This window comes from Oreochromis niloticus, linkage group LG3, assembly GCF_001858045.2.
Source record: "Oreochromis niloticus isolate F11D_XX linkage group LG3, O_niloticus_UMD_NMBU, whole genome shotgun sequence".
Lineage (NCBI taxonomy): Eukaryota > Metazoa > Chordata > Actinopteri > Cichliformes > Cichlidae > Oreochromis > Oreochromis niloticus.
The window spans coordinates 2,073,068-2,091,679 of record NC_031967.2 but is presented as its reverse complement, the minus strand read 5'-3'; the positions used below and the strand labels follow the sequence as shown (position 1 = coordinate 2,091,679).

The 18,612-nt window shown below is 40.8% G+C and overlaps 1 protein-coding gene across 2 annotated transcripts; it reads right to left on the bottom strand.

Annotated features, from left to right (window-relative positions):
• Positions 1-1,366: 1,366 nt before the first annotated feature.
• snapc2 (small nuclear RNA activating complex, polypeptide 2) lies at positions 1,367-12,028 on the bottom strand. Of its 2 annotated transcripts, none has more exons than XM_003459752.4 (7): positions 11,710-12,027; positions 9,534-9,707; positions 8,051-8,171; positions 4,945-5,033; positions 4,392-4,851; positions 3,152-3,240; positions 1,367-2,905 (listed from the first exon to the last, which is right to left on the bottom strand). In XM_003459752.4, exons 1-7 carry the CDS (start codon positions 11,917-11,919, stop codon positions 2,606-2,608), a joined length of 1,443 nt encoding a protein of 480 aa, XP_003459800.2. In that variant the 5' UTR covers positions 11,920-12,027; the 3' UTR covers positions 1,367-2,605. The 2 variants fall into 2 exon arrangements, 1 of the variants encoding a protein (XP_003459800.2); XR_001223590.3 differs by lacking the exon at positions 1,367-2,905 and adding an exon at positions 3,814-3,957 and having other exon boundaries at positions 11,710-12,028.
• Positions 12,029-18,612: the final 6,584 nt, after the last annotated feature.

Here is an 18,612-nt window from a genome sequence, read left to right as displayed (position 1 = left end):
TGTAATTTGGATGCCAGTTGGATCAATACCTACCTACCCATCAGCCATAAATGAGCAGTTTCAGAAATTCTACCGCGATCTTTACACATAATGTTTTTAGGAATCTACAAGTCTGAAGCTTTGCTGGTAAGCACCTCAGACTTTCACAACCACCAGATGAGTCAGTTATTGATGACATACTTGCTTTGGACCCTTGTGCAAAAGGCAACATTTGAAACATTTCAAGATTCACCGAGCTGGGAAAAACTAGATTAACATGGATAAAGGATCTCAAAATGGAAATTCCCAAAGAATTCTGGCAGCTCTGTCTAGAGAATACTCACGCACCTTCATTCTGTATTATACAATGTTTGATACAATTTAAGAGAGTACTTAGTTACATACAAGCAAAAATGTATCCAACTGTGAGTGTAGCATGTGCAAGATGCCATCAGGTTCCAACCACATTAGGGAATATGTTTTGGGAGTGCCCCTTGCTATACGAATTCACAAGAATGTGTAGGTCTTTCATACATATGCAACAGAACAATTTCACCATCGGCCCACATCTCCATCTTTGGGGTCCCTCCCCAAGATGTTATGGTTTCGTCACCACAGCTAAAGGTGATTGCTTTCGCCTCAGTCACGGCTCAAAGGCTTATTCTTCTTCAATGGAAATTAGACAAACCTCCTTCTTTTAACAACTGGCTTAAAGAAATGCTTTCAATGTTACAGCTGAAAAAACTGAGCTACAGCAATTCAATTCAATTTATACAGCGCCAAATCACAACAACAGTCGCCTCAAAGAGCTTTATATTGTAAGGAAAACCCTACAATAATGGAAAAATGGACTCATAAAGTTTTGGCAAACTTAAAATAAAACAAAAAATAAAATTACATAAAATAAGTTGTACTGAAAATAATTTGTGAACATTAAAATATGCTAGAACTAAAGATGTATAATGTTGTTAGAATCTGTGTTTATGTGCAGGAATGTGTTTTATTTGAATGCTAATCTCAACGCTTTGCTTCACTTTTAGCTCACTATCAAACATGAAATAACTTTGTCTGTGTTGGTCTATGGCATGTCAATAATAGTCCAATTTGAGTAATATATAAAGCGCCTTGAGGCGACTGCTGTTGTGATTTGGTGCTGTATAAATAAAATTGAATTGAATTGAATTAATTTACCATGCTGAGCATTGTGTTATGTTTTATGCATACATAAAATTTCCAATTTAACAAGGGTTAGGATTTTGTTGCCTTAACTTGATGATTTTGCATACAGAACTGTTATATCGTGAGTCATACTTCATATGCCATTGTGGCTACATCGTACATCATAGTCATGCATTTTATTTTTCTGTTTTATAGTAACAGACACGCGTTTTCAAGAATACAGGTTTATTGAACTTTTTTAAGTGTCTAACATTTCTCAGACAAGCAATTGTGAGGACAGAATATCCATTGTATTAATTTCATTTGTCATTTTTTATATCATGTTTTTTAAATTTGTGACACTACCATTCAAACCCAGGTCTACTCAATAAAGTTACGTTTCCAACTTCCTGTACTTTTTTTTGTATTCATCAAAATATGCAGATATTTTACTTACAATGCTTTCCATGGACAATGCTGAACAGAACTGTTGGTAGGTCAATCATTGGTAACAGTTACCAACGAATGAGCTGCATTTCTATTGCTCTTCCTCCTCCAGGTCCCAGCAGCTGCTGAAATAGGCAGGCACAATGCAGTCAGGTCTGCTGTTCTCCAATCCCCAAATCCAGACTCCTCCACCCAAACTGCCAGACGTTAGAGGTGTGATTCATTACTCCAGAGAACATGTGTCCACTCCTCTGGAGTCCAGTGCTTTACACCACTGCATGCAAAACATTTCATGTAAGGCTCGGATGCAGCCTTACATGGGTTTCCTGATCAGCCACGGAAACCCGTTCAATGAAGCTGTCTATGTGCTGCTCTTGAGCTAATTTGGAGGCTTTCATTCCCAGACGTTTTCACTTTGTTATACTGACTGACTGTGGAATATTCAGCATTGCACCGGCGGCATCCTCTAACGGTACCACGCTGGAATGTACTGAGCTCATGACAGCGACCCATTCTTTCACAAATGTACTTAGAAGCAGTCTGCGGGCCTGGAGCTTGATCTTATACAGCTGTGGCCGTGGAAGTGATCAGAACACCTGAATTAAAGGATTTGGGTAGGTGAGGGAATACTCTTGGTAATATAGTTTATTACATTCAGCCATTCTCATAGATGCTAATCTGAAAGTGCTGTTTGGAAGTGTTGTTTAATTATATTAAAAAGCCAAACAGTTATCTGCAGGAAACATTTCAATTTAAAATTAAAAAAAGCTAAATGTCCCAAATGCATTCGTTTAATTGTATTAACATAACCAGCTGAAAGAACAGCTTTGCCTGAATGATACAACTTAATAAAGGCAGAAAGTTTGAAATAACGACCCACGTAATTCAAAAAATAAATAAAGAAAATCAATTAGCAAAAACTTAGAGTTTTTTTACACTTAACATACTGTGATGAGCTGAAAGCTCAGTAATGGGTTTAAAATCACTACAACAATAATAATGTCTAAATAATTATGGATTCCTATCTACGCTTTAACAGTGTCAGCGGCACAATAAAAGGGTTAAGCTGAGGGGGTGTCACATTTGAATAATCTAATTTGCTAAATGTGGTAGAGCTCTGTGTTGATTGGCTGTCGGCTTTGTGTATCTGTGATTCTTTTCCTTCACCGCCTGTGACGTTAGTGCTGTCCGTAGTTCCTGTAGGACTCTGATGGTCTTGAGGAACTAGTGCCTTTGACTGAGTAAAAAGTTCATCATCCAGTTCTTGAAACCTTCTTCTTGTCATGTTAGAGTCAGCGGGGGCAGAGAGACACTGGTGCATCTGAAACATACAGAGTCCCATCAAAACACTGGAGAAAAAAAGGTCTTATTTTTAGGTTCTGCCAGAAACATAAAAAGCCAAAAACTAACCAGCACAGATCACAAACTCTCCTCGACCTCCAGTGAAAGCCGAGAATGAAATTTATTTCAATCACATTAATTTTATCCTCAAATGAAAAAACAATTTCAGGGCTTTCAAAGCCTGATCGCATGAAGACGATGGCTGTGTGTAAGCAGCAGGTCGTACCTGGATCATATGTTTGTGCAGTTTGTTGCAATCTAGCAGGGGAAGCTCCTCTGGGAGAGACATTAAAAGGTCCAACACGATAGCACTCTCTGGATGACAAAATATATTATTAGCAAATGTAAATTCATCAAGTGAAAGCTACAAACAGACTTTCAGGATCGATCCAATATTTTAAGTATCCGGAGGAACAAGAACACAATCCACGTTTCACAGTTTTTCATTTTTAGTGAAGCTTTGGTCAAAGACAGCACCCAAGACTGTTTTATAATAGTGTAAAAGGAGTTCACAGAGTGTCCGGGGTTATATTTTGTTTCTTCAATTTTTAATTAAAAAAAAGGATCAAACTCCTTCAGTGTCTTTGTTGGTCCCTGAGTTGATGGAGCACAGAGGGAAACAGAGGGATGCTGTTTCAGCATCACCGAAAGGTGTTGCCGGCATAAAATGTAAAATAAGCTTTTATTTAAAAAAATACAATAAAAAAATTCATAGTTTCAACATTTGATAACTTGTTTTGTACTATTATGAACTGAATATATGCTTTAAAAGATCTGCATATCATTGTTTGCTTTTGTGTTTAGATTTTATGAAGTATCCAAACATTTTAGGGTCAACTGGTGATGACCAAAATGGTTTCCCAGAGCTTGAGGGTTTTGGACACTCACAGGTTGCCTGATGGGAGGGAACGTTGCTGCAGACAGTTACAGTCTGACTGCAATCACTCTCAAAGACATTGTTGAAGGTTGACAAATAACTGCTGTCGACTTGGAGACAGATTACCATCAGCTGGTTGTATTGTGCTTACTTTCCTACACAACAAGAAAGTTGCTGAGCACAAATGAAGTTGTTAAATGTGAACAACACTGTTAGCAGACTAAACTCAGTCTTATATTTAGTAAGTATTCCTTGAGTACAGCTTTAGCAACACAAATAACTTTTGATTTGTTTCTCGTGAAGACATCCTGTTGTTCTGAAGACAGAAATGAACATAAACCTTTTTTTTTTTTTTAAACCTCACATGAATATTGCATTTACTCAAAAACATAAAACAGTGACGGGCACCAGTGCAACCCCTCAGCCTTCTGGTAGACACACCTACGGTCTGCATTTGAAAATCCTAGATGACTTCAAACTTAAGTTTTCACATTCAAAAGATATTTTTGGAATGATTTATGAGTGAAATTCTGCATGTTTAGTGTGTTTGTTGCAAAAAGATTCTACCATAATAATCAGCAATGCTTACCCATGGGAGTGAGCTGACAATCCTGACTGGGCTTTTGAATTGTACTTAAGAAGCCATAGATCCTCTCAAAGTCCACTACACACTTGACACCAAACGTCCTGGGACTGTCTTTTGTGGCATGTTTGCTGGTCCGACCAAACTTGGCATGAAACGCTGTGGCGGAGACGGACTGTGGGAGAGTAGTGGCTGAGGAGCAGCTGGAAATGGCTGAAGAGGCTGAGGCAACGGTGGATAATACAGAACCAGGGACTGAAGTAAGGGTAGTGGCAGAGCAAGAGACGGGCACATTAAGGCTGGAAGACAAAGACTCAGAGGTGGAGGTGATAGCGATGGTGGCGGGCTGCGGCTCGGTGGGCTGCTGGGTGGTCTTGATTACTGACCTGCCAAGACTTGGAGATGCTGAAGACCGAGAAGATGGTTGAAGCGGTCCTTTCTCTGGCATCGCTGTCAGAGATGCAGCCTGTAGATATACACAGGGCTTGTCAAAAGTTTCAAATGTGGGCGCAGGCTGTTGCTGTGGTAGACAGATTGTGCTGTTTGGCATGCTACATACTTGAGATGGGGCTGGCGGTGTGTTGGATGGCCTTGTGGTTGGTGTTGGAGTCTTGGGTGACTGGACTGCCTTTGTGTACCAATCCTTACCTAGAGAGCAAAATTTTTAATTTTTAGTTGCAATATATTTTTCCACAATAATATGGCAGCAACTATCAATACATGTAATAAGGTGTTACCCCGGGGATCACAAAGGACACACCTACAGTTTGGTTACTCTGGTGTGTTTGTAAACTTGCAGATTTTCCTTGTGATTTGGTTTCTTTTAACACAGAGAAGAGTCTAACTGAACTCCAGCAAACCAAAATTCATCCCTACAAACCATGTGAGAATGTCCACTCTGCTTACTGGGCAGGTGTGTCTGTGGCAGGAGTAACAAAAGTAAATACAGGAAGATGTTGCTGTGTGCTGGACTACTGGAGAACATGGAGAGTTTACATAGAAATCACAGCTAGTTTCTAACCCATACAGACCTTTGCACATTTTTAGTACCTTGAAGAGGGAAATAACTCATTTTTGATGTAAACAGACTAAACACAACAGGTGTGAAAAGACCCAAAGATACAAAAAGGACAACAAACAGGCTGGTGACCACTTTCATGGCTGTGACAGAGTATCAGCTCTATGAGACTTAATTTACAGTAAAAGCCATAGAAAGCAGGCAGGTGTTTGTTTTTGTTTTAAAAAACAAGAGCATATTTATTCCCATTACCATGTTCAGGTGCACAAAATATGGAGCCAGACGGATATTACATTTCACAATATGGGAAGGTGTTATTCCAGCTACATTCTTAAATGGATTAAATTCATTTTTCACCAAAATTCTACAAACACTCCATAATGACAAAGTTTGCTTGAAAACTTCAATAAATTTATTTGCTTTTATTGCAAATTTATTAGTTAAAAACCAAAAATACCACATGCACTTAAGTATTCACAGCCTTTACCATGACACTCGAAACTGACCTTGGGGCACTGCATTTCCTGTTCCTGTCTACAACTTCATTAGAGTCAAGCCTTGGTAAATTTAATTGATTGGATTAGAAAGGCCAGCTCGTAGTTTATGGTGCAGGAGCTGTCTGTGGACCTCCAAGACAGGACTGCACTGAAACACAAATCAAGGGTGCAGACAAACTTCATGAAGGTCCCAGTGAGCACAATGGCCTCCAACAAGTTTGGAAGCACCAGGACTCTTCCTAGAGCTGGCTCCCCGGCCAAGGCGTGCGAAGGGCCTTAGTAAGGCAGGTGACCAAGAATCCAATAGATACTCTGGTAACGTTCCAGTGTTGCTCCACAGAGGGAGGAGAACGTTCCACAACGACAACCACTTCTGCATTATTCGACCAATCAGACCTGTATGGTCGATTGGACAGATTAAAGTGAATCCTCAGCAAAAGCGAATGACGCTTGCCTGGAATTTGCCAAAACAGATCTGAAAGGCTCTTACACCATTCTTGTCTGATGAAACAAAGACTGAACCCTCTGGCCTCGTCTGACTCTCTTCCACAGCGTCTTGTGTCATGTCTACCATCCCTCACCCCCAACTAGTTGCGGGAGATGGCAGCCTGAGCCCGGCTTTGCTGGGGCTTTATTCCTGTTAAAAAGTAGGTGCTCCCCATCCAACCTGATGGAGTTCGAGAGGTTCTGTAAGTAGAATTGAACAAACTGCCAAAAATAGGTGTGCAAAGCCTATGGTGTCAAAAACACTTGAGGATGTGATTGCTGCATATTTTGCTTCAACAAAATATTGAGCAAAAGCTGTGAATACTTATACACATGATATATTTTGTAATAATTTCTATCAAACTTATCACTTTGTCATTATGGGGTGTTAGGTGTAGAATTTCTGCTATGAAAAATGAATTTAATCCATTTTGGCCTTAACATTGTAACATGACAAATTGTGGTCCAAGTGAATACTTTACAGATGCACCGTGAACCTTTAAGGGGAATGGTTTTGTTGTTTGTCAACCATTTAACACTGACCTATGAAACACTCATAGGTCAGAAAAATATAGAAATAAATCAGTGTAGCACCTAGATAAATACAGGCAGGGCTTCCTAGCAGATGCACCTATGGTATGAATCTCTGTCTCTCTTCCACAGCATGTCTTTATCCTGTCTTCTTTCTCTCAGCAGATGGCCCCGCCCCTCCCTGAGCCTGGTTCTGCTGGAGGTTTCTTCCTGTTAAAAGGGAGTTTTTCCTTCCCACTGTCGCCAAAGTGCTTGCTCATAGGGGTCATATGATTGCTGGGTTTTTCTCTGTATGTATTATTGTAGGGTCGACCTGACAATATAAAGCTCCTTGAGGTGACCGTTGTTGTGATTTGGTGCTGTATAAATAAAACTGAAATGAATTGAATTCCAAAATCCAAAATGCCTTATTCTCAACTTATTGTGTTTAAAAGATTTTCAGAAAACTTGACCTCTGACCCCTGACCTTGGGGCCGAGGTCACTGATATCTTAGGTAGATATACCTATGGTATCAATTTGAAACTCCTACATCACTTCGTTCTCGAGTTACCGCATACACAAACTTGAGTGCTGGCCGCCCTCATTCCATCCAGTCTGATAAAAATACAAGATCAGCCTTTTATGGCTGATTTATCATGAAACCATGAAAGAACCAGTTTCAAATTATAGGCCCTTTGTTACTAGCAGCCTGTCACGTAAAAAAAATGTTAACTGAGAAAGATAACACAATTTGACAGGACAAAAAAAATATATATTTTTGCACCAACAATGTGACTCAGAAAGACCCATTAGCCAAAAAACCTGGTGTTTATCAGCATACTGTGCAGTGTGCGCTTAGAAAACACTCAGTAAACTGAACAAGTAGTAGCAGGTCTAAAAAACTATCTTGAGCAGATGAACAGTATCTGAAAGTCAAAAACAAGAAATCCAACAAAGACCTGACACAGGACCTGGGAGAGACAACTGATCCATTTACCGCTTACCAAACTTTTATCAGAAATGGTCTCAATACAAGGGTGGCTACCATTAAAAATAAATAGGAGCAGGCTCTCATTTCTGGCAGCTACCACGTTGTCTCATTATCCTGAATACATGATGCAGAGAGGTGGTTGGAGGAGCTACAGGTTTGTACCTTGCACTGGCACCGGCATTGGCCTCAAAGGGATGGTACGACCATCTGTGGGTGGTCTGTGCACCTGGGGAGGGTCACCATTTCTGAGAGTGCAAGGCTCTGTAGAGGACACTATCAGCATCTGAAAACACAGAGAGAAGCAGAATGTGGGAGAACAACATTGATTCAACCGTGTTTTTAACTACACAAATGTAACTATCAGCAGGAATTTTAAAAGCAAAAAACAGAAAACTTTAGTTTAATTTTCATGCAGCAGAGAATTCTTCCTTGCAAATTAAGACGAGCGGCAGGTGCACATTACTGATTTGTCTTTTTTGAAAAAGCTATATTCATTTTTATATCAGCCAAGCTCATATAGTCATAAGAGCCATGTATTTTCTGAGGTGGTACTCATCGTAAAAAGTTTGAGAACCACTGCTCTAGCTTATCTCGATGAACACCAAGGTGTTCCCAGACTAGCTGAGATATACAGTCTCTCCAGCATGTCCTGGGTCTGCCCTGGAACTCCTTCTGGTGGGACATACCTGGTACGCCTCACCCAAGAGGCGCCCAGGAAGCATCTGTGTTAGATGCCCGTACCACCTTTACTGGCTTCTTTCGATGTGGAGGACTAGCAGCTCTGCTCTGAGCCCTGAGAATACTCCAAGGGACACGGTCGAATTCCTTCTGCAAGTTCACAAAAGACATGTAGACTGGTTGGCACCCACCCCATACACCCTCAAATAAGATTTGGAAAGTATTGGGAAAAATTATCTGATATACGATATACTTTAAAAAACTTAGTTTTGCCTGTTTGTTTATGAGTCTTTTTCAATTATGAGATTGTCAGTGGGTCTTTGGGTATAAATAACAGTCTCCACCACTTTCCCCCCCTTTGTTGGAGACAGCACAAAGCAAAGATGACAATCAGCACAAGGAGACGTTTCACCAATTACCACAGCAATTCAACTTGAGAAACATGAACAGATAGAAAAGAAGGCTGCAGCTTGACTTGTTACCTGTTGAAGTTCAGTTTTGGCTGTTGGGCTGGGATCTTCTTTGCTATGTCACTGAGTAGCTTAGCCTTAGCGTTAGCATCCTGTCTGTGCAGGCGTTTTGCAAAGAACTGAAGTTCTGTTAGCAGTATAATGGAGTCTTTTTTCTGTCCTGGATGTAGTTTGCACTTCATCATCATGCTCTTGTCCTTTTGTTCGATAAAAATAAAAGTTCAGTCTGTATCCATGCTGTAGACTGCACCACTGTTTTTCTCCTCAGGCACACAAACTGACTGTACGCAAGTGCAAGTAGACCAATAAGTGGACTCAATAGGCAAGCAGAATAACAATCCCAATGAATTAAAATACTTGGTCTCGTTTCCTCTCTCTACTGATAACAGATCTATCCTGAAGTATGACTGATGGACCTGCCTGCTGTTGTGTGAAGGATTTGTTATTTACTTAAATTATCACAAAAATACAGTTGAACTAAAGTTTAAAATGCCTACCTGAGAGAAAGCAGTGGAAATAGTTTGCTCAAGGGTTCCCACTAAAGAAGAAGCCATGTATGTCCACTCTTCAATGGGTTTTCTGACATTCCTCTCCTCCCTCCTTTGCTTTTTCAGCTTCAACCTGGCATTTAAGAGCACTTTGTTCTTCAGAAGTTCAACCACAGACTGGATCTGAAGGAGGGAAAAGACAGTCCGTGTCTTTATGCACAGTCAGCACACACAGGATAAACAAAAATTTAAAAATATAAAGTCAGAACAAAAAGTAAGGAATCTTGTGGTTGATTATTTTTTGTTGTAACAATATTTGGCAATAAATCTGATGCTCTTTAGTCTCCTTAAATGCTGTCACCTTTCTAAGGAAAATGCATTTGCAGCATGGTTACGTTGATGGAACTTGACAAATCTTCTCTACCAATGACAAACAACTTATTCTGACAAGATGCTGACAATCAGGTCTCTGTGAGCATGATCAAAGTATGCCACGCTGACTGACCCACACCATAGGGCAACTTTAAGCTGGTGTTGTTGGTCCTAGATCTCCAAATTGAAGACCAAGTTCGACATAATGGGAGATGTCAGCACTAGGGATGGGTACCGGTGTCCGGTGTCATTATGGCACCGGTTCTGACATAAACGGTAGTAACCAGACCGAAAAGCAGCGCACATTTCGGTGCTTTATTTTGGTGGGGTTTTTTTTTACTGAGATGTCATACACTTTGGATTCTAGCCAATCATTTTACCTTTGCAAGCGTAGTAGGCGGGTCCAGGTACGTACGTTCTTTTAGAGCAGAGCTACAGATTAAAAATGCCCAAGGCGAAGCGGTCAAAGTCTGGCTGTACTTCACAGCAAAAGATGCAAACTCAGCAGCCTGCAACAAGTGCTTTAAGCTGATACTGTGATACTGTCAAAGGAGGTAACACCTCGAATCTGATGAAACACCTGGCGACGCATAGCGTTTTTTTTTAAAGCCGAGAAATGCGCCGTATTTGATAGCTTGCTGCAAGACATCACACCGAGCACATCTACTGCGGGTGTGGTGCCTGTTATCGGACCCGGAGTTAGCAACATCCCCCAAGAACCCGAAGAGGAGAGTCCTGGCCCCTAGCCCTGCCAGCGTAGCAGAAATGATGAGGATGATGATGGCAGCAGCAGCCGTTCTTCTCTGCGTGAGTAGCTTCATGTTGTTCGTGTGTAACTTACGTTGAGTAGGCTAACCACGTTATTACATTAATGCACGTAAGGTGAACTAGCAAACACCGTCGCAGTTACATGCGTCTGTCTTCTTGTTTGATGGCAGATACTCCCTTCACCCTGGCCAAAAAGGCTAAAATGACCAAAGAAAAAGTGGAAAACAGCTAAACATGAGAGGTTTTTGGACAAAGTGTGTGTTCTTCATTCTTTAAGCACCGGTTCTTGCACCGTTTAAGCACCGGCACTGTTTCAAAAGTACCGGTTTGGTACTAGTATCGGATAAAACCTAAACAATACCCATCCCTAGTCAGCACTTAGGAACCATCGGCGGTCTTCTACAGATTTGCAGGATGATATGACACTCTAATCTGGCATAGACGGCACACGGCCAATCTCTGGCCTCATAGGGCTGCCATGACTGCCCTTTACTGTTTGCACTGGCATTGACAACATGTGCACTGGAACCTGAACATGTGGAGGAATATCATCTTTGGTGAGGAGTCCAGATTCTGTCTATGGCAGTCTGGATACACGGAGGACGCTATGCTGCTTGCTGCACCAATAGTGTGACAGCTTTTAGCTTTTGGTGAAGGCACTGTGTGATGGTGTGGGATGTCATCTTTCTCACTGGAAATCCAAAGTTTGTCATTACTGGGGGCACTTATGTCCAGTTTCTTCAGACTTTAACCATCCAATCCAATAAATGACACTAAATTTGAGCTGTTTAGCATTGGCACCGATCTGACAAGTTTTTCCTGGGCACAAATACACGTTCCTTACAGTGTGGCACCATTTAAGGGGAAATATACAGATCCAAGATTTATTAACAAGAAGGACTGTTAAAACAAACTAATAACCACTCAAACACATACTTCCTTACTTTCTGTTTATATAAATTAAAAAGGCTGTATGCGACAGACTCGAAGTATTGTTTAGACTTAAGCAGCAACGAAAAGCTTCGTTTCTGGATGTGGGCCGTACCTCTGAAAGGGACCGAGTAGGCAGGTATTTTCTCAGGAAGGCATAGTCAATGTCTGTTTTTCCTCCGGCGGCCCTGCCGTTCAGTCTGTTAAGGGCAACAAGAAGTTTCTTCTTTTCGTCTCGATGCCACCTGCATTTACCAGAACGTTCTGGCTCAGCGTTCAGTCTGTCAGACCATTTTGTCCGAGTAACGCGAGGACGCGGCTTCATGTTCGCCTGAGTTAAAACGAAATGAACTTTAAAATTCAACACAGGCTCGTGACACTCACATATGCACTCTGATAAAACGTATTGAGCTCAACGCAGGAAAACCCAGTGCGCATGCCTTCTGCTCCAAAACTTCCGATAATACATTTTCAGAATAAAAGTTGTATATTTCAACTTGTTACAAATAATTTGTTGTTCAGTGTGCATTAAACTTAAATTGCATTTATTTGGTCATACAATTAAAGAAAAAGCGTTTCTAATGACCCAGGCTCATGATTTTTTTATTAGATGTGATAATAAAAAATAAACAAACAAACAAACAAACTGTATGTCACATCAATATTATACATTAAAACAACAAAACTTTCTTAAGCGCCACAGGTTTGAAATGTGATATGAAAGCATTTAGATCCCTTGCTCTCTCTCTCACACACACACACACACACACACACACACACACACACACACACACTTCAAATAAAAACATTTTGTTTTTAGTTGGTTTTCATTTTATTTTGAAGGTCGTACTGTTTCCGGGTAACTTCAGCGCTGACCTCCTCCGAGGTAACACAGCATACAAATATGAACAAAGCGAAGGCTTCGTGAAATTCTGATCGCCTGCCAAAAGGTGATAAAGATGATTGCGGGGATTTAAGCTGTTATACATGACCTGTTGAAATCTGTCAGAAATAGGCCAATCATATCTGTCACGAACAATTTCAAGTATTTAAAGGCCGAAAAGAGCATTCCTATCACTAGGTAGCTGCTGCAATCAGTTTTGGGTAAAATTTATATATCCTTTATTTATCCGGGTAGAAAGTGTAATTCGCATTAAAAAATTTGTTTTTCAAAAAACATCTTCCCCAAGGGGGAAGCAGAAATTGTGACAAATATAACATCACAGTTTTAGAAACTTATTTGAAATGACCAGAAAGGACTGGATTGATGACAAAATGGGTACAACTACGCAGAGTCATAAGGATACTTCAGAAACAGGTCATTACTTTAAAAAAAACTTAAAAATTAGATGTGAAAAAAACAACAACATAAAAACGGAAATCACATTTTGGCACAACACCAGAATTGAAGATCTTGAAGATGTTGTTCTATGAAACAATGATTAATTTCTAACAAAGCTACTTATTATACCAGACTGACCGTTATTATGAACAACAGAAATACTCGTACAAAGAAAGAAAGAACAGTAATAAGTTTGTTACCATTTGTTAACATTCGTGTTGCTCACAATGAATCAATCATGCGCTGTAGGTCAGCAGTCAGCACGTCACCTGGACCTGCCATGCCCGCGCTGGAGGTCAGGACCTGCCTAGGCAGCGCGCTAGGTCCAGGCATTGGAGCCATCCACACTGCCTGCGGCTTCCATGTCACCATCGGTTCAACCGCCTCCCTTTGCTTTGATTACTGTTTTGTACACTCTTGGCATTCTCTCCATGAGCTTCATGAGGTCGTCATCTGAAAAAGGAGTTCCCAGAGATGCTGAGCACTTGTTGGTCCTTTCACCTGCAGAACCGCTGCTCCTCCACATCGAAAGGAGCCAGTTGAGGTGGTTCGGGCACTGACAACGATGCCTCCTGGGTGAGGTGTTCCGGGCATGTCCCACCAGGAGAAGGTCCCGGGGCAGACCCATGCTGGAGAGATTATATCTCTTGGCTGGCCTGGGAACGCCTTTGTGTTCCCCCAAGCTGGAGGAGGTGGCTGGGGAGAGGGAGGTCTGGGCTCTGCTTGGGCTTCTGCCCCCACGACCCGGCCGCGGATAAGCGGAAGATGTACGGATGGATGGAAATTAGTGTAAAAGTCGTAGTGTTTAACTGTTATAAACATCATGGGGAAAAAAAACAAGGAAAAACAACACATGAGTGCTTTATTTTTTTCAGAGAAAAAAAGTACAAATTACTGTTTTCACTGATTAATATATTTAAACCAACTTCACATTGAAATCATCAGTTTTAAACGGTTTCATGATTTTACTGTTTATCACTGTTAAATATTCGGATATCTTTTACAGTGTAGATTACAACAGTTCAACAGTACCAGATACCTGAATTATTATATTGTGGATGTAGCACTCAGACTGTGTATGCCTTTACACTTCACCTGGGTCTTGCTCTGCAATGTGTAAATTGACATAGCATTGTGGACCCCCAAACACAAATTCTTTGATGTGCCTCTCTTTTGCCTCTCCACACCCTATTTTGTTCGTAAGATCTCCCAGAAAGAGTTCTAATGAAGGAGCCTACTCACCTGGTCAAGGTGAATATAACAGAGTCAGTTCAGGAGAAGCTTGTAAGAACTTCTGACTGCTTTGTTCACACATATCTTAGCAGGGTGTAATTGTATTCCCTCTTTCTCATAATACTCATCAGTGTGCTTTTGCAAGGATCGTCTGGTTTTCTGGGTCACCCGACGCCTCTCGCTTGCATTTCAAAAACATTTTGACATACACCCTAACCCTCTGGATTCTGATTTTATTTTTATATTTCACCTTTTCAAATTGTTCGCCATGTCTTTTCAGCACAACCTCACACGTCTGAATTTAAAAAGTTATTGTTTTTATGTAGAGATGGCACGATACCACTTTTTTATGTCCGATACCGATACCGATATCATAAATTTGGATATCTGCCGATACCGATATTAATCCGATATAGTGTGTTTTTTAATCAATAAAACTGTTTTTTTAATATCTTGCTGCGTTTTGTATAAGGTCATACTCAAGTTTAAATAAACAACAACACTAAAGCTATTCTGTTATACCTGTATGTAAAAAAATACACTGCACCCAAAATATTTCATAGTTCAGCAATACTGATCAGTCTAATAAACTTAAACCTACACATTCCTCCCTATTCTGGTATTTTAAAGAGTACTTAGCAGAAATATTAAGCAACCTAACTAATAGGGTTGCAAACTCCCAGCAAAAAAAAAAAAAAGGGAACCACCCCCACCCTCCACCTCATGATGCTTAATCGACGTAATCAACTTAAATTTGATGCAGTATGAAAAAAAAAAAAATGCACAGAAATAAATTATTTTTCAAGAATAATTAAATGGATTCAATATCTTCCTTCTACAGAATTGCAGACTGCACAGATGGTACCTTCCCAAAGGAAAAAGTACTATAGCTTACTAGGGTATATTAGACTTAACAGTTACTATATACAGTAATGGACTTCTATACATTTTACATCAGATTAAAACTTTGGGTGTAAGATTAAGATAATTATTTATTAAAAGCTAGACATTTTAAATGAGAATAAGAAAGAAAAGTATGTCTTTGTGCCCCCTTTTCCCTGTTAATGCCCTATCGGCCCCCCTGGCTAAACTTTGCTAGATCCGCCCCTGCACAGTTACCAGCCGTCAGCTACGTAGAAAAGGATCCTGGTGTAGAAAGTAATATTAAATACATTCTAACAACAGCTTATCAAGGTTAAACGTGCTGCTGTTGTTCAGCCGCTGGTTTCCTCTTTCTGGTGCAAAGTGGACCAAAAACAAAGAAGAGAGACGGACTCGCGACAGAAAAGCTGATCAGCTGATCATTAAGCAGTTTCATGAAGTAGCGGCAGGAGAGGGAGAGAGAGGCAGTCGCTCCATATATCGGTTGTTAAGCTTAAGGTAGGTACGCTTTACAAACATTCAGAGATGAACTTACACACTTGCTTTACTTCTCTCTGGGATAACTTCCTCGGAGATGAAATGCTGGATTGCTAGCGAGGCTACAAATACACACAGCCGCTCTATCACTGAGCACACTGCTCCAACGTGCTACGGTTATGAGCCGAGTTACGCCGTGTCGCAAGTTTTGTGAGATGCTTTTTTGATATTTAATGGATCGGATTACATTTTTTATTTCTCTCCGATATCCGATCCAGTAATTTACGTCAGTATCGGACCGATACCGATACCTAATATCGGATCGGTCCATCTCTATTTTTATGCTCACGTACTGTATTAACACCTAAAATCAGACCAAAAACATAAAAATCAAGTATGAAAAAGTTTGATGTTTTTGCTGTGAAAAACACAAACAAGTTTAATGAATAATTTTCATAACTTGAGAAGAACATATGCACAAATTTTGTGAAATATAAAATGCAGCCAATGCCTGAGGAGTTTTTCTGCAGCCACTAAAACTCACTAATGATATCGCTCTCTCTCTCTCTCTCTCTCTCTCTCTTGCTCTCTCTTGCTGCTGTCACTCACAGATCTTCCCCACCTCCCTAAGCAACCAAATGCCACATTGGCATAAAAATTTTTTGATTGGTGCATTTTTTCACCAATAGGAAAAGGGGTGTCATGCATGCACTCACCCTGTTGTTTCTGCTCCTCAGCACAGGTTCTACAGCGAGGAAACATCACTTATCTGTAGGGAAGGCCTGGATGATCCACCAGGTGGCAGCACAGTGCATTTGACAAAAAAGTTCTAAAGGATCTGAACCTGAACGTTTTCTTTAATTCAATCTTGTGGTATAATTTCATTGCATCCGCCGAAGGGAGCATTACTGGGGTCGAGATGTTGTGGCTTTCTGTCTGGATGAAGGCCATGGCTGTGGAATGAGTCTACTTTAATGACACCCAAAACATATTCTCTCATGACCATAAAATCAACACAGTGGTCACAAAACACAAAGCTCAGCGTAGGACCCCTAACTGACTGGAATAATCTTATTCTCAGGATGACATGACAGACAGCCTTGGTGAAAGCAGCTGGAAAATTCATAAGTGGCATTGGTGGAAGCATCGAAACCATCCAAAAAATATAGACCCACTCTTTTCACTGCCTGTGAGAGCATGTTTCACTACAATGTTGTCTCTGTGGGCTACAACTGAAGCCATTCAATAGAAACATTAGTAAAAATCTTATTCTAATCAATATATGCTCCTTCATATGTGAGAGCTTGTATGTCTTGGGGGAGAAACAATGTTTTATACATGCCCATACATGATGATGCTAAAGTAGTGAACTGGACTACAGTTTATGAATGAATGTATGGCAATAACTCCACATCACTAACACAATAACGCTGCATTTCCAGCTGCAAATCAAAGATTTTTCTGGAACAGTCTGGTACACTCCAGCAACATGATGGAAGATTAAAATATTGACATTTAAGTATTTTCAAATTTGGTGACATCAGTGTGTGATACCTACTGATTATCATCTAGTCCTACTCTCCAAAAGTTGATTCTGTTCATTTGGACATTTTCAGTGGGAGAAACGTTTCGTCACTCATCCAAGTGACTTCTTCAGTCTCAGCTGACTGCAGGTTTCAAACATAAACAGTACATTTGCATAATGACTGAAACCAGCCCACTGAAGGAACAATGGGCTGGGAGGTCAGTTCATTCATCATAATTATGCAAATTCTCATGACCATTGATCAACAACCACTGATCAATAACCATGAGTCCCATTCACAGAGAGTTGGAGAATGGCTGCAATCACAGCATTGTAAGATGGTGACAGATGCACCCTTATGCCCCCTCCTCGATTCAGAGATGGTCTTTCCCTTTTCACGTAAATGGCCTCCTTGACTCCGCCCTCAAACCAGCGTTCCTCCCTGTCCAGGATGTGTACATCCTCATCATTGAAAGAGTGTCCACTGGCCTGTAGGTGTAAATAGACTGCAGAGTCCTGGCCTGACGAGGTCGCTCTTCTGTGTTGTAGCCAGAGGTTGTTTGGTTTCCCCGATGTATAAATCCTGGGAATCCTCCTGGCACTTAACAGCGTACACTATGTTACTCTGTTTGTGTCGGGGGACCCGATCCTTGGGGTGGACCAATTTTTGGCACAGCGTGGTTTGGAGTTTGAAAGCCACAGAGACACAACTCTCTGTGAATGGTACTCATGGACATTGATCAGTGGTCTTTGATCAATGGTCATGAGAATTTGCATAATTATGATGAAGGAACTGACCTCCCAGCCCATTGTTCCTTCAGTGGGCTGGTTTCGGTCATTATGCAAATGTCCTGTTTATAAGATTGGGGAAACCTGCAGTCAGCTGAGACTGAAGAAGTCACTTGGATGAGTGATGAAACTTTTCTCCCACTGAAAACGTCCAGATGAACAGAATCAACTTTTGGAGATTTACTTTCCTGGATGATTGAGAATGCATCAAGACATCTAGTCCTACTGCACTGTATAGCTGTCTTTCTCAGACATGGCAGCACTGGCTGTGTGTGCAAGGCATAAACAGAAGCTCAACTTGTTTTCATTATTGTTTGAATTAAACAGTTACTTCCCTTTTTTGACAATTTATCATCATAAGGTACTCACTCCAGCCTTAAACATGACCCACCTCCATTAACTCTAGTTCTTTGGCTATAGAATCATTATTACTTTGCATATCTGTTATTTCATCAAGAAATAAATCTGGGTTATAAATGTCATCTGCATTTAAAACAGCCTGAACATCGCTGGCTACTGAAGGTCCTCTCAAAACAACATCCATCACGCCACCAGGCCGGGAGCCTTCCACTGCTCTATCAATGACATTAGCCAGACTCTCTTACTCTGATGGGCACCTGTTCTGGGTTATCAGCACCAATATCTCTAAAATCAACACACTGACACACTACTCAGGCATTGAAAGTGGGTGTGGCCCTAATTGGTGCTGACCTATCATCACCACAACTGCACAATATCCACAGCGTTGTTCACATTGTCAACACCGGAGG